This window comes from Mustela putorius, unplaced genomic scaffold (assembly GCF_011764305.1).
Source record: "Mustela putorius furo isolate JIRA1106 unplaced genomic scaffold, ASM1176430v1.1 tig00000253_pilon_pilon_pilon, whole genome shotgun sequence".
Lineage (NCBI taxonomy): Eukaryota > Metazoa > Chordata > Mammalia > Carnivora > Mustelidae > Mustela > Mustela putorius.
Genome location: NW_025421329.1, coordinates 1,342,107 through 1,367,780, shown reverse-complemented (window position 1 = coordinate 1,367,780; position 25,674 = coordinate 1,342,107). Strand labels below are relative to the sequence as shown.

The 25,674-nt window shown below is 35.6% G+C and overlaps 2 protein-coding genes across 4 annotated transcripts in view; one reads left to right on the top strand and one right to left on the bottom strand.

Moving 5' to 3' along the window:
- MACROD2 (mono-ADP ribosylhydrolase 2) overlaps positions 1-25,674 on the bottom strand; it is a 1,942,726-nt gene that overhangs the window by 1,601,632 nt on the left and 315,420 nt on the right. The gene's annotated exons all lie outside the window — the stretch shown is intronic.
- FLRT3 (fibronectin leucine rich transmembrane protein 3) lies at positions 2,149-15,707 on the top strand. 3 transcript variants are annotated; one of them, XM_004754201.3, is made up of 3 exons: positions 2,149-2,392; positions 10,412-10,610; positions 12,156-15,707. In XM_004754201.3, exon 3 carries the CDS (start codon positions 12,199-12,201, stop codon positions 14,146-14,148), a length of 1,950 nt encoding a protein of 649 aa, XP_004754258.1. In that variant the 5' UTR covers positions 2,149-2,392; positions 10,412-10,610; positions 12,156-12,198; the 3' UTR covers positions 14,149-15,707. The 3 variants fall into 3 exon arrangements, with proteins under 3 accessions (XP_004754258.1, XP_004754257.1, XP_012912540.1); XM_004754200.3 differs by having other exon boundaries at positions 10,412-11,166; XM_013057086.2 differs by lacking the exon at positions 10,412-10,610.

Here is a 25,674-nt window from a genome sequence, read left to right as displayed (position 1 = left end):
CAGAGATGGTACATATTATTTTAGTTCACCTCCAACTGGCAGAATTTTAGGCAGCTAATAAAAGCAGGAAACTAAAAAACAAAAACAAAAACAAAACAAACAAACAAGCAAAAAACACACTGAAGCAGCAAAAGAGTATATATTTGGACAGGGTAGGATGATGGGGACTATCTTAGAGTTTGCCTTCAAAATCAGTGCCTCTAGGACAAACAATATTTTTCACAGTCTCTTGGCTTTTACATTTTAATCCACATCTTAAAAAAAACAAAAACAAAAACAAAAAGAACAGTACATAATTGGCATTCAGTAAATTCTTGCTGCCTTTATTTGCTATGTGATGAAACCAAAGGCCAGAACACATGATAAGAAGTCATATAACAAACAAATGGCAGCCTAGGGAATAGAAACCTCAGAAACTCATAACTCCCAGGCCAGTACACCATCTTTTAGCTACCTATAACCAAAAACTGTCCATTCATCTTTCTTTTCAGTTTAAGGTCTGCCTGAATGGAAATACAACTGATTAAATATGGATATAAGCCCATAGTAATTTGGCCAACCAAAACGTCCTTGTTAAATAAAACCAACTCCCATCTGAAAATAGCCTCTAGAAAGAACTATTTCATAAAATAATTTAACTCATGTATTTTACAGTAACAGAAAAGAAAATTCACACTTTAGTGAGAGATTATGTTATTCCCTACCTCTCCCCCAAAAAGTCAGCAGCTAAATCTCAGCTTTAATTGTGCTATCTAACATTTTTAAGAAACTGGCTTTTCAACAAGCATCAGAATTCTATGGATGTAATGGGTCTGCCCTCAGTGCCATCCAAAGTGCAATCAGGGAACAATAGGGGTCAATATACCTCTTATCAAGGGTTCACCTTCTACTTTGATACCACCCATTCTTGGAGGGGAATTCAGAAGGTCAAAGTGCTATCAAAAAAAAGCACATAAATAGATAGACTAAATGAAGCTAATGAAGAGACCATAACCAAACACTCCTGGGGAAGACAATTAGCAGGCCTCCTTCAGAAACACACATTCATAGAAACTTTTTTAAAAACATAAAAGGCAATGTTGTGAACCTCTAAAACTAAAACAAGTAGTATTAAGTTTAAGGAAATTGCCCTCCAGGTAAATATAAAAACAAAATTCTCCCCAGCAAGACTAAAAAGTGAAATGAACTTAGTGGAAACTATGGGCCCAAAGCAATTGCTGACCAAATAGTAGAAACCAGTTTATGCAAATCATAATTGAATCTTAAAGCCTACCATTCTGCTAATTAGATACAGACATTTATGTCTGTTTTATAACTGTCCAGTATTTATTCATATACCAAAATTAAAATAAAATTATTTTAATAAAAGCAAAACCACCCATGAAAGGTTTTTTTCTTAAGATGTTTATATTTTAATCCATATTTAGAGCAGCAAAAACATACCAGAAAGGAAAAGAATCTATTTATTTTTTCTACAGCTTTTCATATTTAGGGAGGGTTCCCTAAATAGGAAAATATCTACTATCTGCCAGGTTCAAAAAAGATGGACAAATAGTGGAAGTCTGTGAAAAATATTTTCATTTCCTAAAACATATATAGTACAATAAGTTACTCATTACCCCTAGGAAAAACTGGTTACTTCAAGGCTCTTTACCTTTTGTCATTCTTGTTCCCCTTCCCTTAAATACCTGTTATGTATGTGAATCTGCCTTCTACTCATTTGTCGAATAATTATTCACAGTTGGAGTTACCAGCCTTCAAAATTACAACATTATTGGAACTATTCAATAATGAAAATAATAAGATTTTTGGTTAACTGCTTTTTAATACATAGAGCTTAAAAAAAAAAAAAAAAGAACCTGTATTTTCCTACTGTACTCTTAGAAATATCCAAACATGCTCGTATTTTTTTTTATAAGCTTGCTACCACTACCTGGTTGTACTAAACTTCAGAAAATGTTGAAAATTCCAAAAAGCTGCCTACAAACCAAATGGCATCCCAGCTTGGCAGGCTGAGTGCCTCATTTTGGCTTCTCTCACTCCCTCTAGCGTTTGCAAAGCTCGTCTGACTATCCAGTTACCTCACTGAGCAAGAGCTCGGCTAAGTCCTGCCCATCTATGACATCACCCCTTCTTCAACCACTGCGAGGTGAAGCTTTAACTTCAGACTTGGAGGTGGGCTGTGTGCAGTAAACTGGAATGCTCTCCCTTGCTCACTCCTCAGTGTAGGAGTGATCCGAAGCAGGACAAGCTCTGCCTGCAGCTGCTGTTGGCTTTGTGTGGACTGAACGCGGAGCTTGGGAGAGGGGGAGGGTTGTTACTCCAGTTCACAGTAAGTGGAATTACAGCTATAGCGGCAGTATATATGGGATTGCTTTTTCTCGTCTTCCTGGTAAGTGTTTCCCATGTTATTCCTTAAGATTGTCCCAGAAAGTTTGCTTGGTTTTTACTTTGTAGACAGAAATGACTTGGTACCATGAGGCATCAAAACATGAACGCTTGCTCTATCACGAGTAAGAGCAATTTATGTGTGTGAGAGCCAGCGGGGGGAAAATTTGACTCTATAGCCAAATGCAAGAAGTTTCTTAAAACCTTCTTTGATTAAAAAGTAATAGGTAGTGGCTATTTTCTGCTACGTAGAGTTGTGATTTGAAAAGAGCCTTATGGAAAACCTTAAGTTGGAAAGTTAAATGTTAAATACTGAAGAATACAAGGCAGATTTTTTCAGAGAAAGGAAAGCAAAAGGTCTTGCTAACTTGGTGTGTACTGTATGTGTGGTATGATCACCAATTGCTGTTTTTACAACTGTGAAAGAAAATCAATAATCCCTCAGCCCATGAGTACGCAGTACATGAAAAGCATACATCTTGCTCACAGCTAGCCGAGCTACTCCTGGAGACTTCTGTGCCTCTGTAAGGATTAACAGCTACACCTAGATTTTAAAGCCTGCTCTGCTATCCTGCCAGAGCTGCTTCAAGCATTTCAAGCTTGCAAATCTCAACTCAGAGGAGGGGGAGACTTTTTTCCCAACCATACCTCCCTCCCACCCCCAGGAGAACGCCAAAATGCACTGCTTGGGCAAATGTAGTATGTGACTAGCATAGTAATTGGCATAGCCTACTCAGAAAAACTAACAAAGCTCAGCGCGGAAGCTATGCCTGATGTATGCAGTGAGTTCGGGGTGGCAGGGGGGTAAAATGAGTACAGTCCTCATCAAGTGGGATGTGCAGAGTATCCATTCAGTTGCAACTTACAATAAGAAAATTTTATATTGGAAGAAATGATTTTATACAGCAGAGCTTCCAAAAGTAATTAAATGTATCTTCTCAAAAAAAATTTTTTTTTTCAATGAATTAGGTCTGAAACAAAATGGTTGCATAGAGGTAAAAAGTGCAACAGGCCTATATTTTTCAACATCGGGGGTAGATATCTATCTATCTATCAAAATTAAAAAGGGAAAAGAAAGCCTTGATATTTGCCACTTTTAGAATCAGATTCTCAGATGCTTTTGACAACTAGCTAATTTACATTTTCTTGAATCTGCTCTAAAATGCACATAAATGTTATTTTATTAGCAACAAACAGCATGAATAAAGCCACTTGAAAGGTGCATCATCTGTAGCAATGGCTTTCATTTATCCCAAGCAGTATATGAATATCCTGACTAGCATAAGACATAAAGAATAAATTTGTCTCTTCTGAGATAATCATTTATGCCTGCCCCAAAGTGACAGATGATTGATACTCATCTCTTTTGAAATGAGTAAAGAATTAATCTTTTAAAAGTACCAAATATTATTATCACCATTACTACCAATACTAATAATAATATATGGGTTTTAAACCCAAAGAAGATTAAATCAGAGATATGCTACTTAGTTTGCAAATATGTGTGTGTACACAACATATACACACCTAGTTACACAAACACATATGTTTATTAGCCTGAAATAAAAAAACAGGGTTACAAAAATGTAATTGTATGTATTTATATAGGAAAATCACATCCAATTTTTTAATAGAGCACTGCCAAATCACATCAAATCCAGGAATCAGCAAAGATATTATCAAATAAACATAATGAATTCATTAATATTGTTCTTGTACAGTACTAACCATCAGCTATTAATTGAGCTTTTCATTTCTCTGCCCCCCCCCTTAAATCAGTGATGATTAGGTTCAAAATGCCCAACTAAATACTTCCTAAACATTAACATTTGTGAAATACATAATTAAACAGCAAATAAAGTTTTTACAAAAAAGAAAAACAGTAAGAGATTTTGTCATAACTGAATGTGGCAGCAAAATAGAAGGTATGTTTCTTTCGCTTTCAAGTGTTAATTAAGGAGCCTCCAATTCTATCAAAACTTTTTCAGAGATAAATGAAGCGGTGTGAAATAAATTTGGTTGAAATCTTGTGGCTGTCAGACTTTGTTAGCAAGCTATTAATTATCTTTACCCCAGTTTCTTCTCTAGACTATATTGCCCAATCAAATAGAAACTCCAATTATGTTCAGCATCTCCTGCCTAGGGACACCAGACCCTAATGAACACTCAGTGTCTCCAGATGAAAAATACAATTATCAGCTTTAAACATGCAAGTGCACTGCGGAGAAATTTGTCTGTGCTTTTCTTGGCCACACACCCTAAGGCTCCCTCCTCTTTCTGGATTATTTTGAACAATTTTAAACCCTACAAAAATCAGTAGCTGAGAACTTATGTTAATATTATATGACTGTTTCTTCTTTCTGCTTTTTATTTTTGATATGCCAACTTTATACCAACACTAAATTAAATCTGGTCACTTAAAGAAAAATTTCAGTGTATCTTAACTTTTCCCCCCTTTGTTAAGGTGGGTGGGCTACATACAAAGAATGTGATTAATGATAAGATTCAGACCTAACTTAAAAATTCTGATTAAACCACCTTAAGTATTTTTGTTCAATCAGTTTACTTAATAGCATTATAAATAATTGTTAAAGTCCCATGAAGACCACCATAAATGAAGTCAATGAGGGAAAAAAGATTCAGTAATTTTTCAAAGGCTGTAATTTCTTCCCTCCTTTTCCTTTCATTCCCCTAACCCCCCACCTCATGCCCCCCCCCCCAACCTTTTGCCCTAGAGGCCTTCACTGCTCTTCTCAACGGGAGGCTTTGTTGTAATTAAACCAGAGAAAAACTGGCCGGCAGCAGCCAACATCTGACTTGCGGCTTCTGAAAGCAGTGTTCTGGTAGAGTGTACCACCCCCCAGTGGGCAAAAACTCTACAGTAAATCTCTCAGCAATATTAATTCTCAAAACTACATTTTTCTCTTCAGAGCATAAAAAGGGCTGTTTCTTGACTTCTAGCATTCCCGCATTTCAAAACTTATCATACATCAACAAACCAATTTCCAAGGAGATGATTTGTAAATGTCTTCTGAAAAAAGCCTCTTCCTTTTAAGAACCAAAATAGGGAATATACATTTCAGGAAGCATTTTCCAGTTTCAGACTGCAAATCAACATCACTAAATTTGGTAAAACATCACATTAAAAAAGAGTTTTGAAAGCCATGTTTCTGTTGCATAGAAGAGCAGGTTTTAGGACTCCGATGTGACTGTTGACAAGAACAGCAGAGAAAGCAGATTTTAAGTCACAAAGGAATGAAATACAATTTCACCAGCAGCTTAAGTTCATTTGTTTTGCATATGCATTATCTTTTTCCTAGACCCAAAATTAAGTGTCAGGAATGTATAAAAAGCTCTCTCCAGGTATTAGTCTCCTTAAATGAGAGGAGAGAGAAATTGCTCTCACTTGATGAGACAATGACAGCTTTTGTCCTTTATTCTTTCAGTTTTCATGTGCACAAGTTACCGTGGCAACTTTGAAGAGAAAACCCACAGACCACATTTGATTAAATAACATTTTTAAAGTGTGCCTCTGGACTGTGGATTGATCAGTTTATGTGTTGTTGATTTTCTTCCTCTTCATATACTTTACATCAATATTACCCTACTCTGAAATGAAAAGACAAAGTGTTTTATAATTTGGGATGGTCTCACTGACCAGCACAGTGCTTGGCACACAGTAGACACAAAAATTTGTTGTATTTGTGTATGGAAACTTGAATATTAGAAATTTAAAGCATATCAACCAGATTGTACTCACAAACACTGAAAAAGGAACTTTAAAGTTTGCAATGGGAAAATGCTGGTGATTTTTAAAAATATAGGTTTAACTGCAGTTGCTCAAAGGTCAACATAAACTTAAAGCTTGTTCCCTGCTCTAAGTCCTCTACTGCTTTACGACCCTCTAAATGTCTCATTCATTCATACAAGTCTTGGTTCTCTAATTCATTTAGTATGGCTTTAAATATCACAAAAGGAAGAAGCATCCACTGTGATGAAAGATAACCTCCTAGTTTGCCTTTTTGTTTAAGGATGCTCGATTTAATTTTAAAAGCCAGTATAAATGGAGAATTGGATTCATTTATCACAAATCTGTTGAGAGAAAAGAACCAGTAACATAAAAGGAGAAAGTAAAAATCCTTTGCTTTGGAACTTTTATCCCCTATTTTGCATAAATAAAACACAGCCTTCTTCAGGCTAGAAAATAGTCTGGATAAAACCAAGTATGAAAAGGCATACTTGCTTCTCTGCCGCTCAGCAAACCCTTCAGACTTCATGACTCTCAAGAGGGGAGTTAGAGGTCCTTCTGCTTGCCTGGCATTAAACAAAAGAATTGGAACTTTCCTGAAATCTGATGATCGTGGAAAATTTAACTACCAGACAGGCTGCTTAGAAAGCATTTTGCTGTCACTATCAACTAACCTGATGTACTCCAGTTTTTCAGTTTGACAGTATATGTAGCTTATTTTAAATAGCATTTGTCATTAAAAGACTTAGCATTCACAGGTTGATCATTTTGTTGTGCTTTCTAGCAGCAGTTTGCCCCTTCATAAATAAATTACCTTCTAAAACGTAAATTTTGATTATATAAATACCAATTTAACTACAAATATTCACAGACTTGGATAAATCTGATTAAGTATCTGTTTTCTTCATTCTCAAGGTTTTATTCAAAATAATAATGCAATTAACTTGGATTTAAAGTTCTACTTTTAGATTTGATATTTTTTAAAAGGTTCCATCATGATACCATTATGTGAAGCAAATCATTAATATGACTCTTTACGAAAATCTCAAAACTCTGTACTCAATTTAAGATTTTTTTAAAATAAGCAATGATTTCAAATCGAAATCAATTTAAATCAAAGGCAGCAAATAAAGGATTTAGGAAGTTAGTGCATATTATCAACATGTAATCTTAATCTAAATGATCAAAACATGAAAATACATTCTCATTTCAAAAATCCCCACCTCTAAAATATTGTAGTAACAGAAATCATATAAACATGCAGATTGCCTCAAATCCTTGACTGTATGTAAATGCCAGTTTTCTGTTCGATAAAACTTCTTAAATTATATTAGTTTTCCTAAAATATCTAAAAATGATAGCATCCTTATGTATTTAATACTTTCTTAGGTGTATCATGGAACTAAACTGGAGGCTTTCAACAGACGATGATTACATTATAAATGCATACTTGTTTAACTCCACAATTTTTGTTTATAAAAAGAAACTGACAAGAAAGATCCCTATTAAAAATCTGATTTATCAGTGAAGTGAGTCTGTTGTTCCTTTTGCCACAGTTTTAAATTCTATCTACTTAGTAATGATTCCATTAATAAACGGTTTAAAACATTCCTTTAGGTAACTAGGGTCCATTTATGTTTTTTTCCCAAGGTACCCTATTAATAATATTTTTCTAAAAGATCAATTCCTTTTCATTCAGAAGTAATGGCCTCTTTTCAAGCCTGTGCAGACATAAAGGCTTCTGAAGTCGATGCTGTGGAAACCTGGCCACAGTGTCCATACCAGTAGGGCTCATTTTTCTTTTTATCATTCGCAATCAGCTACCACATCTCTGTGTGTATGAATATGTAGAACTAGCTCAGAAAAGGGGAAGTGTAAGAATGGGGGGCAGGATCACATATTTTAGATAGTTTATTAGAGCCTTTAATATGCAAAACAAAACAGCTGTCTAGCACTGTAGTTTCAAATATAAAAAGGAAGGAAAAGATATAAAACAATCAAACATGAACTGTTTTGAGCTTAAAGAAAGGGAGTAGGAATTTTGAGGGAATCTTTATTTCTGAGAGTATCCTCTCCAAAGAAACCTGCTTGATAATTTTGCCTTTTGTTTTAATGTAATTTGGGGAAAAGAGAATAACAGTTTCGAAGAATTTAATGAGATTTTAGGCTGTTAATCCCACAATATTACCACTATTGTATTAATGACAATGTGAGTTTGCATATCAAACAGAGCAAAAGCAGTTTTACAGATGTAAAACAAGAAAAATAAACAAATTAGTTGTCTTTTCACACCAATTTAAAAATTTTTTTCCGTTCTCTCTGGGTTAAAAACATAAAAATCAATACATATTCTTAGAGCTTGATTTCATAAAATGTTTATAGTTCAGATACAAACTCTATCACTAATTATCATTATGATCATCATCTTGGACATATTCTAGGCTGACCTGACTTGGGGAACAGTCAACAGTTTTTAAATTCTCATTCATCAGATTCATCTCCTCAAGTGTAAAGTGTGTTCTGGATTATGACAAATGCCTGACTATTGGTAACATTTTAAGCATGTTCTCACCAGTGATTTTTATCATAGTTTTTAATTAGTTTCTAATGCAGTTTAACAAAAGTCATTGTTTCCTTATTTTAAATTAACCACATTATTTTAAATGTTGAATAATTTTCAAGCTTAGAAAATATTTAAAGCAGATACTTTTTAAAATAACTGTTATTATAATTTCAACAGCTTGATTTTTCATTTTCACATTCCACGAAAGCAACAGTTTGAAATTCAACAATAATGAGCAAAGCCCTAAAGTATCAGAATAAAACCTCACTTCAAACAATAAATCATTTAAACTTCCCTCTGTGGGCATTTTGCAAGATCCACTAGAGACTAGTTTATCCATCTGCTAACTGCTATTTTTGCTTCAAGTTGCTTAAATAATAAATTAAATGGATCTGTACTTTTTTTTTTAAAGTTTCCTTCTGTTAATGCATTCTATGATAGTGTTGATATTTGGTAGCAAGCTAAAAGACAATGAATTTTCAAATAGAACCAGAAACAAATTTTGGCCTTGTTTAACATTCACTTCAGTAGTACTTGAATTCTGGAACAGATGCTATCCTTGTTGGACGCTAGGTAATTACTGGGGGAGAAGCAAATTAGATCTACTGTAGTCCTTAATTTCAGGGTCAAATATTTCCATGATACCCTAATGCTCTCTACGTGTACAGAAAGCCCCTGAGTGGGTCACCCTGCATAACAGGTATTGATGCTACCCTCTTCCCCACGACTACCCCTCCCAAAAAATCTTCATGGATATTAGGTAATGGGCAAAACAGTCATCATTAAAATCACTGTGGGGGGGGGGGGTGAAGGCTTAATTCTTCTTTCAGAAATGAAGAATATACTTACTGGAAATTTGTGTGTTCTGTTTGAACCTAGAAAGAGCAAAACCTTGTCAGGTTTTGATATGCTATCCAAATGGTCATTATAAGGTGATAGATTGACATAGGGTCCTTTCTATTTCAAACACAGATTAAAACATAAGAAAATTAAAATTGTTTTCTCCTGAAAAACTAATAATTACTTGAACATCTATGCAAGCTTTTGGCCAAGAACACCCGAGTAACTAGAGTTTCAAGATGATCAACTAGTCCTCAGAAATACCTTTAAGGAGGAAGGTGATGACGTTCACATTCTACAATTGGGAAAATTGAGGCCCACAGGAAGTTTTAAACAAGGCATGGAGCAAATCAAAAGAAAAAATTCCAAAGCAAACTCTTTTCAAGTCTTTATATTGTAGACTGTATGCCTTTGTAAAACCATGTTCAGAAATCTCTTAAAAGTTACCATCACATTTGTCAAAATCCTTGTTACATATTTGCTCACCTCTTTGGCATATACTTGTTTTCTTCTTTTCAAACATTTAATCATTTTATATCTAAGATTTAAAAGTGAACTTCTAAAAATTGGCCTGAACTGAATTCAAAAGCCATGGAAGGCAATTACTGGTTCTTGAATGAAGCTTTCCTTCTGTGTTTAATTTAAAGTGACATTAACAGTCAGTTAACAGTAGAAATTATCTGTTTGGTGACAATCTCAGCTTTAGTTCCTACTTTATATAGTAAAATTGGGAAGTAACAAACAACTTTTCACCAACTACTATGTTGAAGATGTGTTGCTTAAAAGATAAACTGAAGTTAAATTTCTAGGAAATCTCTTTATCATGTTAAAGTTCATTATTAATAGTTCATTAAAACCTTTTGCTTTCACAGGAGATGCTCAGATCCAGTATATTTTAAGGAAGAGAAATGTAAAGGAAATCTAGTATGCTTCCTTTTTTTTCCTATGAAGAATATTTGAATTAAATTTTACCTCTTAAAAAAGAATACCTATTCTTCTATAACGTGACTGCACCAGATATTCTGAGACAGCAGCAAGAAGCAAAAGCTGGAAATAGCTATTTCACAGCAGGTAATCATACCTCAGGATAGAGCTACTGTACAAAGTTTATACTTGGATAATCCTGGATAGGAATAAAGGTGGGGGGTAACTGACTGAAAAACCTATTACTATACAGGCCTTAGCATCATGAATGGCTTTCTTCATGAGGATCTGAAGTTACTATCTCTGACCACATTGCACAGAAGAGCCAATAAGAATTTTAAAGAGAGCAATTTCTACTAAGGGAATTAAGCTACACAAAAGGAACCTTCACACAGAAACTCTATCAGAAAAAAAAAAAAAAGTGCATAGGAAGCCATGTGTTCTACATAGTAACAGGAAGCTGAATTGTTTCTGGTCCCTACTTTAATGAGCTTGCCCACCATGCTGAACTGCAGCTGGAATGTTCATTGACAACAGCGAGCCTGATCTGGAGGTGTGTGCGGCATAGGATTACTTGAACAAACAGTGAAGAACATTTCCAAGGACTGAACAAGAGTTTGTAAGTCCCAGCCCCTCACCAGGAAAATAATATATGCGCATTGGATTTTCACTCACGCAAAATTTATTCACATCATTCAATAAGGTAGGAAAAATATTAAAGTGTTTTATTTTCATGCCTGAAATTACAAAGGCTAATTAATACATAAAAGTGGTGAAGACATCCTGTTGCACAACAGATTAGTCTAAATCTATAACTCTCTAGCCATGGAGTAAAGTTTAACCATATTCTAGATTAGAACCTGAATGATAAATGCATTGTGAAACATATTATAAGATAGACCATAATAAAAAGTCTGCATAAGGCCATTAAGTCATATAGCATGAAACTTAATAAAAATATGGGAACAAAAGAAAGAACTAGTTTAATATGAAATGGAATTTTCCACTTAGGTTAGCTGGATGTATTACTGTGCGTTCTTTCCTTCCTTAAAATAGATGAAAAAGATTCCTTCTGATTTCCTTGTTAGAAATATCTATGTAAGAGTATTTAATATTAATAATCAAAGAAAAATACTAACACCCATAATCAAAACAAATTAATGACTTCACTAGGATTCAGAATCTTAAGAGGTATCTATTAACTCACTATTCCTAAATACTAAGAGGATACATTTCTACATCTGTACAGTCTACCTAAGAAACAGACATCAAATTTTGATTTTTAAAAACAGTAATATTATTTAAATACAGCAAATCATATTCCTATGTGTCAATTCATTACGAATATTAAGAAAAAATTAGAAAATTGATTAGCTTGGTCAGTGATTGGCTATAGAATTGATATCAAACATTACAAAAATGCTCAATAAAACTTTTGTTATATTTAACATTTCAAAATCATATGGAATTGGGACTTGATACTCCTTAATTTAATACTACAAACATTTACAGTAAAGAGATTATGTGATCATGTTCACTGTTAGCTTGCAATAAACTCTACACACACAAAAAAATAATAATAATACATTAAAAGTGCATTTATACACATTTTAGTTTCTACATCTATTTTTGAATACTATTTTAAGTATCCTCACCTAATTGTTTTCTGTCTTTCTGTTCACTCCATTTTAGGGCTCTGACGCTACCGTGTACAAAGACCTCAACACTGCTGACCATGATCAGCCCAGCCTGGAGCATATTCCTCATCGGGACTAAAATTGGGCTGTTCCTTCAGGTGGCACCTCTATCAGTTATGGCTAAATCCTGCCCATCCGTGTGCCGCTGTGACGCAGGTTTCATTTACTGTAATGATCGCTTTCTGACATCCATTCCGACAGGAATACCAGAGGATGCTACAACTCTCTACCTTCAGAACAACCAAATAAATAACGCTGGAATTCCTTCAGATTTGAAAAACTTGCTGAAAGTAGAAAGAATATACCTTTACCACAACAGTTTAGATGAATTTCCTACCAACCTACCAAAGTATGTAAAAGAGTTACATTTGCAAGAAAATAACATAAGGACTATCACTTATGATTCGCTTTCCAAAATTCCCTATCTGGAAGAATTACATTTAGATGATAACTCAGTGTCTGCTGTTAGCATTGAAGAGGGGGCTTTCCGAGACAGCAATTATCTCCGACTGCTTTTCCTGTCCCGTAATCACCTTAGCACAATCCCCTGGGGTTTGCCCAGGACTATAGAAGAATTACGCTTGGATGATAATCGCATATCCACTATTTCATCACCATCTCTTCAAGGTCTTACTAGCCTCAAACGCCTGGTTTTGGATGGAAACCTGTTGAACAACCATGGTTTAGGTGATAAAGTTTTCTTCAACCTAGTCAATTTAACAGAACTGTCCCTGGTACGGAATTCCCTGACTGCTGCACCAGTAAACCTTCCAGGCACAAACCTGAGGAAGCTTTATCTTCAAGATAATCATATCAATCGGGTGCCCCCAAATGCTTTTTCTTATCTAAGGCAGCTGTATCGACTTGATATGTCCAATAACAACCTAAGTAATTTACCTCAGGGTATCTTTGATGATTTAGACAATATAACCCAACTGATTCTTCGCAACAATCCCTGGTATTGTGGGTGCAAGATGAAATGGGTACGTGACTGGCTACAATCACTACCTATGAAAGTCAATGTGCGTGGGCTGATGTGCCAAGCCCCAGAAAAAGTGCGGGGGATGGCTATTAAGGACCTTAATGCAGAACTGTTTGATTGTAAGGACAGTGCAGTTGTAAGCACCATTCAGATAACCACTGCAATACCCAACACAGTATATCCTGCTCAAGGACAATGGCCAGCTCCAGTGACCAAACAACCAGACATTAAGAACCCCAAGCTCACTAAAGATCAGCGAACCACAGGGAGTCCAGCAAGAAAAACAATTATAATTACTGTGAAATCCGTCACCTCCGACACAATTCATATCTCTTGGAAACTTGTCCTACCTATGACTGCTTTAAGACTCAGTTGGCTCAAACTGGGTCATAGCCCAGCATCTGGATCTATAACAGAAACGATCGTAACAGGGGAACGCAATGAATACTTAGTCACAGCCCTGGAGCCTGATTCGCCCTATCGAGTTTGCATGGTTCCCATGGAAACCAGTAACCTCTACCTATTTGATGACACCCGTGTTTGTATTGAGACTGAAACTGCACCCCTTCGAATGTACAACCCTACAACGACCCTTAATCGAGAGCAAGAGAAAGAACCTTACAAAAATCCAAATTTACCGTTGGCTGCCATCATTGGTGGGGCTGTGGCCCTGGTGACCATCGCCCTTCTTGCTTTAGTGTGCTGGTATGTTCATAGGAACGGATCACTCTTCTCAAGGAACTGTGCGTACAGCAAAGGGAGGAGAAGAAAGGATGACTATGCGGAAGCCGGCACTAAGAAGGACAACTCCATCCTGGAAATCAGGGAGACTTCCTTTCAGATGTTACCGATAAGCAATGAACCAATCTCAAAGGAGGAATTTGTAATACACACCATATTTCCTCCTAATGGAATGAATCTGTACAAAAACAATCACAGTGAAAGCAGTAGTAACCGAAGCTACAGAGACAGTGGTATTCCAGACTCAGATCACTCACACTCATGATGCTGGAGGCCTTGTAGCAGACTGTGTTTCGGTTTTTTTAAAAACCTAGGGGAGGTGATGGTAGGAACCCTGTTCTACTGCAAAACACTGGAAACAAGAGACTGAAAAAAGCAATGTACTGTACATTTGCCATATAATTTATATTTAAGAACTTTTTATTAAAAGTTTCAAATTTCAGGTTACTGCTGCGATTGATGTAGTGGAGATGCCTGAACACAATTCTATATTTTAGTATTTTTTAGTAATTTGTACTGTATTTTCCTTGCAAATATTGAAGTTATAAACCATTTACTTTGTGTTCTACTGAGTAAGATGACTTGTTGACTGTGAAAGTGAATTTTCTTGCTGTGTTGAACAATCAGGACTGAGTTCACATAAGATCCTTGTAGTATAAGCACAGGCCATTTTTCACTTTGGTATTAATAAAATGTAAAAAAAAAAAACCTGGCTGGATGAGAAAAATTAAAGTTCAAAAAATAGTTATGAAGTAATGTCCAACTATTCAATTTGTATTATCCCAGTGGTATTCAATAAATTAAAATATTTGTGAAGTAATGGGCAATATCAAATTTGCTGCATATCTCCATTTTTACTCTAAGCAAATTAGATATCCTTAAGAAAGTAAGCATTATCTTCTGAACTGAATACATCAGCTGGCATAAAGGAGTGTGAAGTCTGTTATTAAAACCACTGTTAACAAAGCTTTGAGAATAAAGGACTTCACAAAATCAATAATGTGAGCACGCTTCTAAGTTAGGGGGAAAATTTGTACTTAGGAAACATGAAAACTTAGACTTCATAGTATAATAAACACAAACACCAGAATTGCATTTTGGTTTTGCCTATACCATCCTGATTTTGAGAAGTGAATTCTAAAGACATAATTATTAATGTTTATAATGTTTTTATCATAAATGATTTCAAAAAAGAAACACATACGTATTTAAAAAGGTAGTATAACCATAAGCAATTCCCCTCAAAAATGCAGAGAAAGTAGTACTTTAAATGAGGAAGAATTTAAAAGAAAAATAAATACTAGAAATCAAATTTAGATCTGATTTATGTGAAATGTTTTAACACTGTACATAAAAGTTCAATTTACTTTCACAATGATCAAGAATACTGCCCATTACTGTCACAGTTTTCCACATATTACCTAATGAACTTGTAACATTTCTTTCTAGCTTCCTACTGAATTGTGAGCTATTACTTGTTTAAAAACCACATCATTCTTCTGTTGCCATGATTTTTTTTTCCAACAAAAAAACCAAAGTGCATTGTACGCCCTTTGGCCAGTCTTGTATGTGCCTTGATCCAACGCTACATGTATTCAGCTTTTAAAATTCGACAAATTTTTCATACTTCCTTAAATATGAAAAATTATGGTCTTATTGCTGAATAAAACAAGAAAAAGTACAAAATAATCGTGCTTGCTTTTTCGGGATTATGTTACTATCACTGAAGTAGCAAATTGCCCAGCACATTATTCCTAAGCACCCCCATGTATTTTTCTAGGCATAAAAATAAATGTTGGCTACAAATAAAAAAAAAAATAGCAATATCTTGAGCTTGTGTATCATTTTACTTTAAAGAGTTCAGTGTTCCATGCACAAACTAATTTCCTAGAAGTGTTTTAGAATTCTGTTCTGCTTATTCATGCCAAAGATGGAAAACTTCAGAAGTGGTGTTGTGATTTTTCTTTTCTATGCTGCTACCATTGTCCTGACTGATACTTTTTAAGGTGATCTTTGAAAAACTAATATTTTTAAAAATAGCTTTTTGGTAGTGTGAGTTGGCATTAGAGGTTTTAGAATCCCAGATCTACCACTTACTAGGTATGTACTTAAAAACAACTTAGTTTCCTTATCTATAAAAAGCCCGAGGGGGTGGGGGGGAGTGTTGCTATTTATTAGTTCCACCTGAACAAAGGGTTGTGGTGAGGATGAAATGACATGCATGGAAACTGCCCAATTTAAGTTACTACTTAGTTACTACTAAGTTACTACCGTAGACTTAAGTTATTACTACTTAACAGAAATTAAGTTAAGAAAAGTTTGCCATGTGTTTCCAGAGGTTGGCCAGATGTTTCTGCTTCTACTGGTCTACTAACAGATATCTCCAGCTGCCTGTGAAACCTCATTTTTTCATTATTCATTTGCCATCCTCATATATTTCCCAATACCTCTTTTCACTTCCTATTATGAGGAATGTTTTCCAGCTAACTTAGCAAGGACTTATGTGATTAACATTAATTATAGGGAACATTTTGTGAAGAAAGCTTGATTTTGCTTCTAGAGGTTTTGAACCAGTTCAGCTACAATGTTGCCAGAAGTCAGGGAAAGGGCTGGATGGTTCCATAAAATTGCTATAAACCTATGAGTTTATAAAAAGCCAAGAGCCAAGAGATTATATTGACTGTTTTCCAGTTGGTACATCTTTCATGAGCACAGAAAATTTTAGGTATGTTCTAATATATGCATTATAATTATCTTACCTGAGACAAATCAGAAATGGGTTTTATATCAGCAAACAGAGACACCACTGACAGGGTAAAAGTTTATTATTTCCCTAGGCTTGTTAGAAATCCAAATATATATCTTTTCAATAAAATAATAAAATATAAATAACTACCTTAAAGGGTACTAATTATAAAATATATCTGTATGTATCCCAAACTAAATGGTTACAATTTTTACTGATCAAGTACTAACAAAATTGTAGGACAAAAAAAAAAAAAAAAAAATCCCACCCAAATATACAACTTAGAGATTTAAAAAGAGTACAATTCAAGAAGCTACCAAAGAGTGAATGTATATATATATTACACACACACATACACGCATACATATATTGGGGGTGAAAATTGCTCCCTTGCTGAATGTTTGACAAAAATCAAAAAATCGTTTTTGAATGCAGTCTCTTGTGTAACTGCATTAAATCACTGCACTTACATTCTCATTCCCTATTAAAAACAATACTGTGCTCCATCTTTCAGCAAGGCCGATTTATTAAAAGTATTCCCCTGTGCCAAAAGAACTAGTAAAAAACAAAAACAAAAACAAAAAGCCTCTGCTTTGCTAACTACAGTTTCTGAGTGAAGCACATTTTATAGCTACATGCCAACATGACAGTTTTCCTGAGGAATCCAAAGAGACCCACATGCTTTAAAGCACCTGAAGTGTGGGTGTTAAAGAAACCAATCCACCACTGAATTTACTTTAATATTAACTCATCTACTGCTGAAAACAGTAGTGGCATTTAAAATTCTAGTTCCTTTCTCATACTTAGCATGATTAGCAAATCTTAATTTAGCATAGTCTTGGAATTATAACTACTGTATTTTATGCTTTTAGACTTTTGGTTAAATTAGCAAAACATAACTCATGCTTATCAATCACTTTCTGAAGAACTTCAAATTTCTTTACATATAATCTTGACACCCAATGACCCATACAAATGGTGTCTACATTATAAATAAATGAAGCACTGACTTCAAGAAGTATGCTGTCTATAGGATGTAAGGGATAAACATAAGATCTAATGGAAGTTTGCTACAACTGTGGTATAAAAGAAATAGCTAGATATAATTGGATGGGTCAAAGAAGACCTCATGAAGGAGGTAAAATGAAGGATAAGAAAATATTTAAAAAGAAACTAGATACTGGTCATGGAGAAAATGGAGAAAAAAGTGATGGAGATAGGAAAACAGGGGCAATGCTTCTCAATGCTGGCTTTGGTCATAATCCCTTGGGGAGGCTTTTATAAAGATAACCAGGCCTTAATACAGACCTACTAAACTTAAATCTCCCAGACTGAAATTGGGTATTTAAATTCTTCTCTAATTCCAAAGGTGATTCTGATGCAATTGGGGACACCTGATTTTGGAGGTATTTGGGGGAAGGCCACCAGGCCTGCTGAACATACAGGGCCCATAAAGGAGGTAAGGCTGGAAAAGCTCTCTATGTCAGGCTACATAGTGTGTTGAATTCCCAGCTGAGAAAGTCTGGATGATATGCTTTGGTGATCGTTTCTGAACAGGTGTATAAATAATCAGTACTTTAGGGACATCTTGTAGAAATAAGGAATATTGAATGAAGGATGAATGAGGAAAAATATGAGAACAAGAAGATAAGTTCGAAGGACATACATTACTGCAGGCAAGAGGAAACAAGGGCCTAAACAGTGGAATGGGGCTTTAAAAACAAAAGCGTAATTCAAAAATACACGAAAGGTAGAATTCCTAGAACCTGGGAACTGAGGAAAGAATAAGAATTGAGGGTGATGATTTTTAGCCCAGGTAAGTAGAATGCTCGTGAGACACTTAATGATGAAAAATACTAGAAAAGCAAATCTCAGAATATTTTGTAATCTATGCATCGTACAGATTTATATCAGCTAATTATAAACTGTGCCTTCTTTAACCTTTCAAGTGACCCAATCTGGATCCAGTTTAAATGATAAACTGTAAGTGCCTTAGGTTTTAAAATACTTGTGTGTTATCCTTCTGAAATGCTATTGCAAAGTGGGAAATGAGGGTCTGGGGAGAGATCCTCAGTGTATCTAACAGATTATTATTAAAGCTGAGAGGGTGTAAGACAGCAGCAACAGAAGTAAGCAGAGGGAGGGAGAAGAGATGAGCCACAGGAACAATGTTTTGTGAGGACAGAAGAGGGAGAGAAGCAAAAGAAAGAAACAAAAACAAACAAACAAAAAGGAAGGCATAAAGGAAGAAAATCATCATGAGAAGAAAATTATAAAATCAAGGAAGTACAAATATTTAAAAAAAAAAAGGAGGATGTCAAAAGATAGTCTGGAATGTATATTTGGAAGAGAACACTATTTAAAATGGAAAAGGAGGGGTGCCTGCGTGGCTCAGTGGGTTAAAGCCTCTGCCTTTGGCTCAGGTCATGATCTCAGGGTCCTGGGATCAAGGCCCGCATCAGGCTCTCTGCTCAGCGGGGAGCCTGCTTCCTCCTCTCTCTCTCTCCCTGCCTCTCTGCCTACTTGTAAATCTCTGTCTGTCAGATAAATAAGTAAAATCTTTAAAAAAAAAAAAAAATGGAAAAGGAGGGGACTGCCAGGAATTCTGAAGCAGTGTCCCCAGAGAGGTAAGAGTCTCTGGGATGCTGACAGGATAATGGGAGATAAAGAAAACAGACATGATGACTAATACTACTCTTTAAGAAGTTTGGAGGGTGAAGGAATCAAGAGAGATAAGAAGGAAGTGAGTACCAGGAGAGATACTGACGGACCTCAGAATAAGATGGGGTACAGAGATAGGAACAAAAAATGAGGACAGGGAGAGCATTCAGTAAGAGAAAATGAGATGCAGGGGAGATGTGGTCCAAGTCTTGGCTGTGAATCTAAGATGACTTAAGCAAAGGTGTGACTGAGAAGCTGAAGTTTTGGAAAAGTCCCCAGCAAGAAGTACAAAGTCACCCAGGGAGATGGAAAGGGTAGGTGTGAGGGTAAGGTTTATAAGACAGGTCCTAAGGAAGATGAGGAAATGTCCCAGGGAAGAAGACAAGGGAGATGGTGATGAGATCAGATGATACAGATATAAGGACTTAAAAAGAAAGGTTTTTGAATAATGGTGACAGAAATATAGTCAGGAAGTGATCTTTCAGGGACAGAGAAAAAATTTTTAAAGCTCCCTTCCCATATTTCATACTCCTCCCCTACACCAAAGTTTCATCAAGTAGTGACAGTAAGAGATGGAACAGGTGACTGGAAGGTATCATCCTCAGGAAAAAGATGTCAATTAGTTCAAGGTCATGGGAAGAATGCTAAGAAAAATGTCAGTTACATGGGAAATTAGAATCCAAAAGAAAAAGACCACAATGGGCCGAGTAGAAGCAGTTAGGAAACAGGCCTGAAAGGAGTTCAAACTTCCAGGTGAAAAGACACACAAAACACAAAAATAGAGAAGAGGAGGTCACTGTACTTAGGACTCCCACAAATGATCATAGTGAAAAGGATGTTGGCCATGAGAGGTTAGTGGAGACTCCTGTTGTAAATAGCATAGACATTCTGAACAGATCAAAAAAAGAAAGAACTAGAATAACCAAATTAACCTTGTTCTAGTCTTTGATCAAAACAGAGTAAAATCTCACTTTATCTCAAAGGATACACTGAAGAAGTATTTCCTAGTTTTATCAGTCTTTCCCACAAGTGTCATAGGATTTCAGGTGAACAGGTAAGCAAAGCACATTATGGACCCCTCCCCCACTTCCTAGCCCCCATCTCATTTTTATATTATTTGGATGAAATGAGATTAGAAATGAACTTTAGGGCTGACTTGAATTTTTTTTTTTTTTCCTTTTTTAAGAGGCTTCAAAAGGAAGCATGCAGCCACAGGGGTGTGGAAGTTGGGGATAATGGGATTTTACAGACTGATTGTGTGCACACATAAAAGCAGTGCTGCTTTTTCAAGGCCAGCTGGCTGGGGCGGGGGGGGGGGGGGGGAGGGCAGTCTAGGAAATTACTACCCAAAGTAATTACCCTTCTGAATATACATCACGTCTCTGATAACTGTGACATTACAAAGCTGGGGCTAGTTTATATCACTGTTCTATTAGAAAGCATGGAATCACTGTTGGAATTCCACATTTTAATTTCCTAGATATGAATACCAACATTAATAAAAAGGGGGGAAGTGAAGACTAAGTAGAACAAAAATCTAACAAAATTATCTTTTAAAAATATGTTCTATAAACATTAGCAGCCTTACACTTATCGTGGGATTAATTAATGTATGCTCACCGGCTGCTGCTGCTGTGCTGTAGATACCACCCTTTACTGAGGCCTCTGTCAAGCACAGGGCTAAGTATTTTATATAAATTTAACCTCATTTAATTCATACAATAACTTTACAGAGAGGAATTACTATCTGCATTTCTCAGATGCATAAATTAAGGCTTTGAAAGGTCATAGAGATATTTTATTCATTCATCATTAACAATGATTTACTGAGTACCCACTCAATAACTGCCTTTGGGGCTAGGTATACAGCACTGAACCAAAAAGATACGGAGATTATAATTGGAGGAGGTAGGGACTCAGATGCTAACCAAAAACCAAATGAATATAAAGCAAAAAGCTGTGACAGGTGCCAGGGAAGAGAAAAATACGATGCTCAAGTGAGCAAAACAGGAGACCCTGTTTAGATTGGGCGGTAAAGAAAAGCCTAACACTTTAGGGATAGAGTGTAAGCTATTTGAAAAGTAAAGAGTGTTCTGAGCACAGGAGAGGGGATGTGTTCAAGCTGCAAGTAGGGTCAGCTTAGTGAGTTTAAGAACTGAAAAAATGTCAGGGGACTCAAGCTCAGGGAGCAAGACGCAAGTGAGTTCAGAGAGGCAGGCCCAGATCAGAGTACAAGGTCTTGCTGGCCAAAGCCAAAGTAAGGAGTCTAGACTTTATTTTAGTGAAAGAAATTTATTGGAGGTTTTTAACAGGGTAGGAGTGGGGGAGAAGGAGGAGGAGAAAGATGTTTGGCGATTATATATACTATCAGATTTCAGTCACAGTAAGGTCACTAGCCATTATATGGAGAATGAGTAATATGGAACAGGATGGTGGAAGTGAGGACAGAAGCGAAAAGACACCAAATATTTTTTGAACAGTAATGGAATTCTTCTAAGAGTTACATAGTTAGTAAGTAGTGGAGCAAGGATTCTGTCTGATCCTGAAGCATAGGCTCTTAACCATTCTCTTTAAATAGTAAGCAGAAACATTTCTTAATAACAAAACAAAACAAAGGAAAAATGGAGTTGGTCCCACCTACCCCCCCTTTGTTTTGTTTTTGTTTTTGTTTTACTTCCTTTTACAGAGATAGCAACTAGAAGACATTTTTAGGATTAAATCTCAAAACATCTTCATGGGGCAAATGTGAGCAAGGCTTATAGACTTCTGCCCCACACTGCTAAATGATAACTTCTGGAGGTCATTAGTCAATAGCTATAAGCTATCCTGAGAATAACACCTGTCTTTCTTGCACCTTTCAATAACTTTAAACTCATTGTTGGCAGACAAATGTTAATGTTTGAGTTCACTACAACACTCCTCATGATTCCTTTATGTCTTCTAAGAGCCAGAATGGAAGTGCTAGATCACCTATTTGCCAGACTGGGTAATGAATTTGAGAACTATAACCCATGAGTACTACTGCTTAGCCTACAATGGTAAAAATATGTCAAGATTATTTAATGGTTTTCAATAATTATTTGAAACTAATCTTTGAATTATTAGAATTCAGCATATACTTAACAGACATATATTAATACAGACAAGGTATTAGAGGATCTACATTTAATTCCATGTTCATAGAATCTTAGAGCTAGCTAGAATAGATTTTATGAACTTCGGTGATATGTACAAACAAATTTAAAAATTAATCCCCTCATTGTTTTAAAACAATGCAAATTAAAAAACAATAGTTTGTAGTTGAACTATAACTGGCTTACAGCTTTTAAAAAGTCCACAATGGAAAAACATGTAGTTACTTTGTGAGTCACAATATACTTCTTACTACTGTATTACACATGACTCACAGCATTCACTGAGAGTTAAATATTCCCTTTATTGTTGCTATTATCTTCTAATATGCCAAATATTTTTACTTATGTGTCATTATTCCTATCTCCCATTAAAATACAAACTCCATGAAGGCAAGGAACTTTTTTCTCCTGCTGTTTCACCTAAATCCCTCCAACCTATAGAGCAATTCTTGACACCTAGCGACACTCCAAAAAAAAAAAAAAATTGTTAAATGAACAAAAGAAAAGATGAGTGAGCTTCAAAGGGTTGTACCACTAAGCATCATCTGAGACAATCTTTGTGAAAGCTTTTCATAAACTGTAAACCATTTTATGAATGTGGAGTATTATCACCATCATCATCATCATCATATCTCATGTAGAGCAGTTACTAAGCACTTTTTACTCCCCAATTCACAAAAGACACTGAGGTTCAAATAGATTAAACAATTCACCCGATACCCAAAATAAGTGGTAAAATTAAGACTCTGAAAAAACAACGCAAATCCAAATACAAGGATCTTAACCCCAGATCTATCTTTTTTATGTTGCTCTCTTCCTTGTGACATGCTTACTCCAAGTATATGAAACAAAACATATAGAACATTCTAATACATTATATGTACAATTGATACTCAAGATGATGATTAAGAACATTGTCTTTGGGGTGCCTGGGTGGCTCAGTGGTTAAAGCCTCTGTCTTCAGCTCAGGTCATGATCTCAGGATCCTGGGATGGAGCCCGCATTGGGCTCTCTGCTCAGCGGGGAGCCTGCTTCCTCCTCTCTCTGCCTGCCTCTCTGTCTACTTGTGATCTGTCTGTCAAATAAACAAATAAATCTTAAAAAAAAAAAAAAAAGAACATTGTCTTTGAATCACACAGATCTGGGTTTGCACCCAGTTTCTGCCACTTACTTGGGATATGGCCTTCGGCGATTTAGCTAATCTTGCTAAGCCTCAGTTTCACCTTCTGTGAAATAGGATAATAACAGTGCCTCTCTAATTGTAAGGAATAAATTATATATTTCAAATGGAGCACTTAAGTCATACCTGACTCTTAGTAAATGCCCAGTAAATTTCATTTTCACCTTTGATGATGAAGAAGTATTTGCCCAGTATCTGATATTAGAAATATCATTTGAACATAGGGTAACCAAAAAAGGGGGAGTGGGAGTGGGGAAGCAAGATGAACAGACTTTCTCTGCACTTCTATTTTCCTCTGAAGCCTGCACTGATTTTACAGATGAAAATACTAAAAAACACATCTTTCTCTCCCCAACACAGGACTGGACTCATTATATTACCCTGATACCCTGTGACAAAGGAAAAAGTAGGAATGTCAACTGCTAAAAGGTGGAAAGAATAATAATTTTTTAAAGATTTGTTATCTTAAAGCTATTAAAATGGTAATAGTGTTCTTTATATTTTCCAGAATTTCAATAAAAATTTGTGTTGTATAGAAACAAATATCTAGATGGCTACTTGTTAAATAAAGTCACAGTTACTTAAGTAAATCAGTGTATGAGTACCAGGGACAATGTTTTAGACGAATTAGCCCCTGCTGGTAGGAATCATTTTTATTGGGAGAGAGTGATAGCAACCGATACATGTCTCTGGTGACTACAGTCTTGGTGACTATAATTTGTTTAAGTGTGACAGCAAACTGCATAATCCAGGCTAGTCCCTCGTAGTTGCGAATCCAAATCCGCACGCCCTTGCTCTTAATTTAAGGGAGAAGGAGAGAGAGGTTTTACCTTCGGTTTTATAAACATGTTTAAACAAGAGATTCCTATTTCCTGCTTTATCAGGTGTTGGTCTTTTCCAGGTACAGGAATTGAGTTAGCATGTTTCTTCAGAAAATTCCTCTTTGAATGTTAACTAATCTATTTAAAGGGTTAAATCCAAGAGTGAAAATTAGATTTCAATATTTATTACAGTACAATAGTATTATCTAGAAGAAATGTGCTGGTTCACAAGCACATTAAACTTTCTCACCTCCCCAGACAAATGTCACAATTTCTATTCCAACTCTTCACCTTTCCTTAGAAATCTCAGACAGAGGTAGCATTAGGAGCCATTAAAACCAATTAACACTTCACTCTCATTTGGGGACAAATAAGAGTTGGAAAAAGAGAAGAGGTTCAAGCTAATGCTTCAATGAATGTGTAAATTTATAAGTCATTTCTAAAGGAAAACATGTACTTGTGACAAAACCACATGTGTGAAATAGTTAATGCTCAAATGAAGGAAATTAAGTGTAACTTCTTTCCAAATGCACACAAAATACCTAAATATCCATCAACTATATTATCTTTTAATATTAAGAAATACATGGTTAAGAACCTCTTAAAAGTATCAAAATCCTGTGCTCTACTTTCAGCCAGTCTATGGCAGATTGTTAACAGAGTAACCAATTTATTCTTTAAAAAGCTTTCTGGGACAAGAAATTCTATATATATTTCAGAATTTTTTCTAAAATTTAAGTTGACACTTAAGTGTTTTAATGTGGAAGTTAAATGTAGACACTATATATTATAAACATTAAAGTGTTATATAATTACCTTCTAGAAACCCCCCACTAACTACTATTTTTTTGTGCAAAATGCTGAAGAGATGACAAGATATCAGCATAGTCAAACATGTCATTCTTGCATATAAGGTAATGGTTAAGAGTGCAGAACTTTGGAGTTGTGCCAACCCAGGTTCAAACCGCACTGGTTCTACCACCTACTAGTAGGGTAATTCTGGGCAAATTACTTAATCTCTAAACTTGCCTTCCTTAACCCTACTTGGAAGGGGCAAATGATTTTAAAGTATATGTGCTTATACTTTAAAGTGCTTAGTGTAGTAGTACCTGATACATTAGTAAGTATACTAATACACTAATACACAAAGCATTTAGAGACTACAGGCAGTATATTCCAGGGGTTAATTGTATAAATTCTGAAATTCAACTTCTTAGTTGAACAAGTTTCAACAAGCTTCCCCACTTGT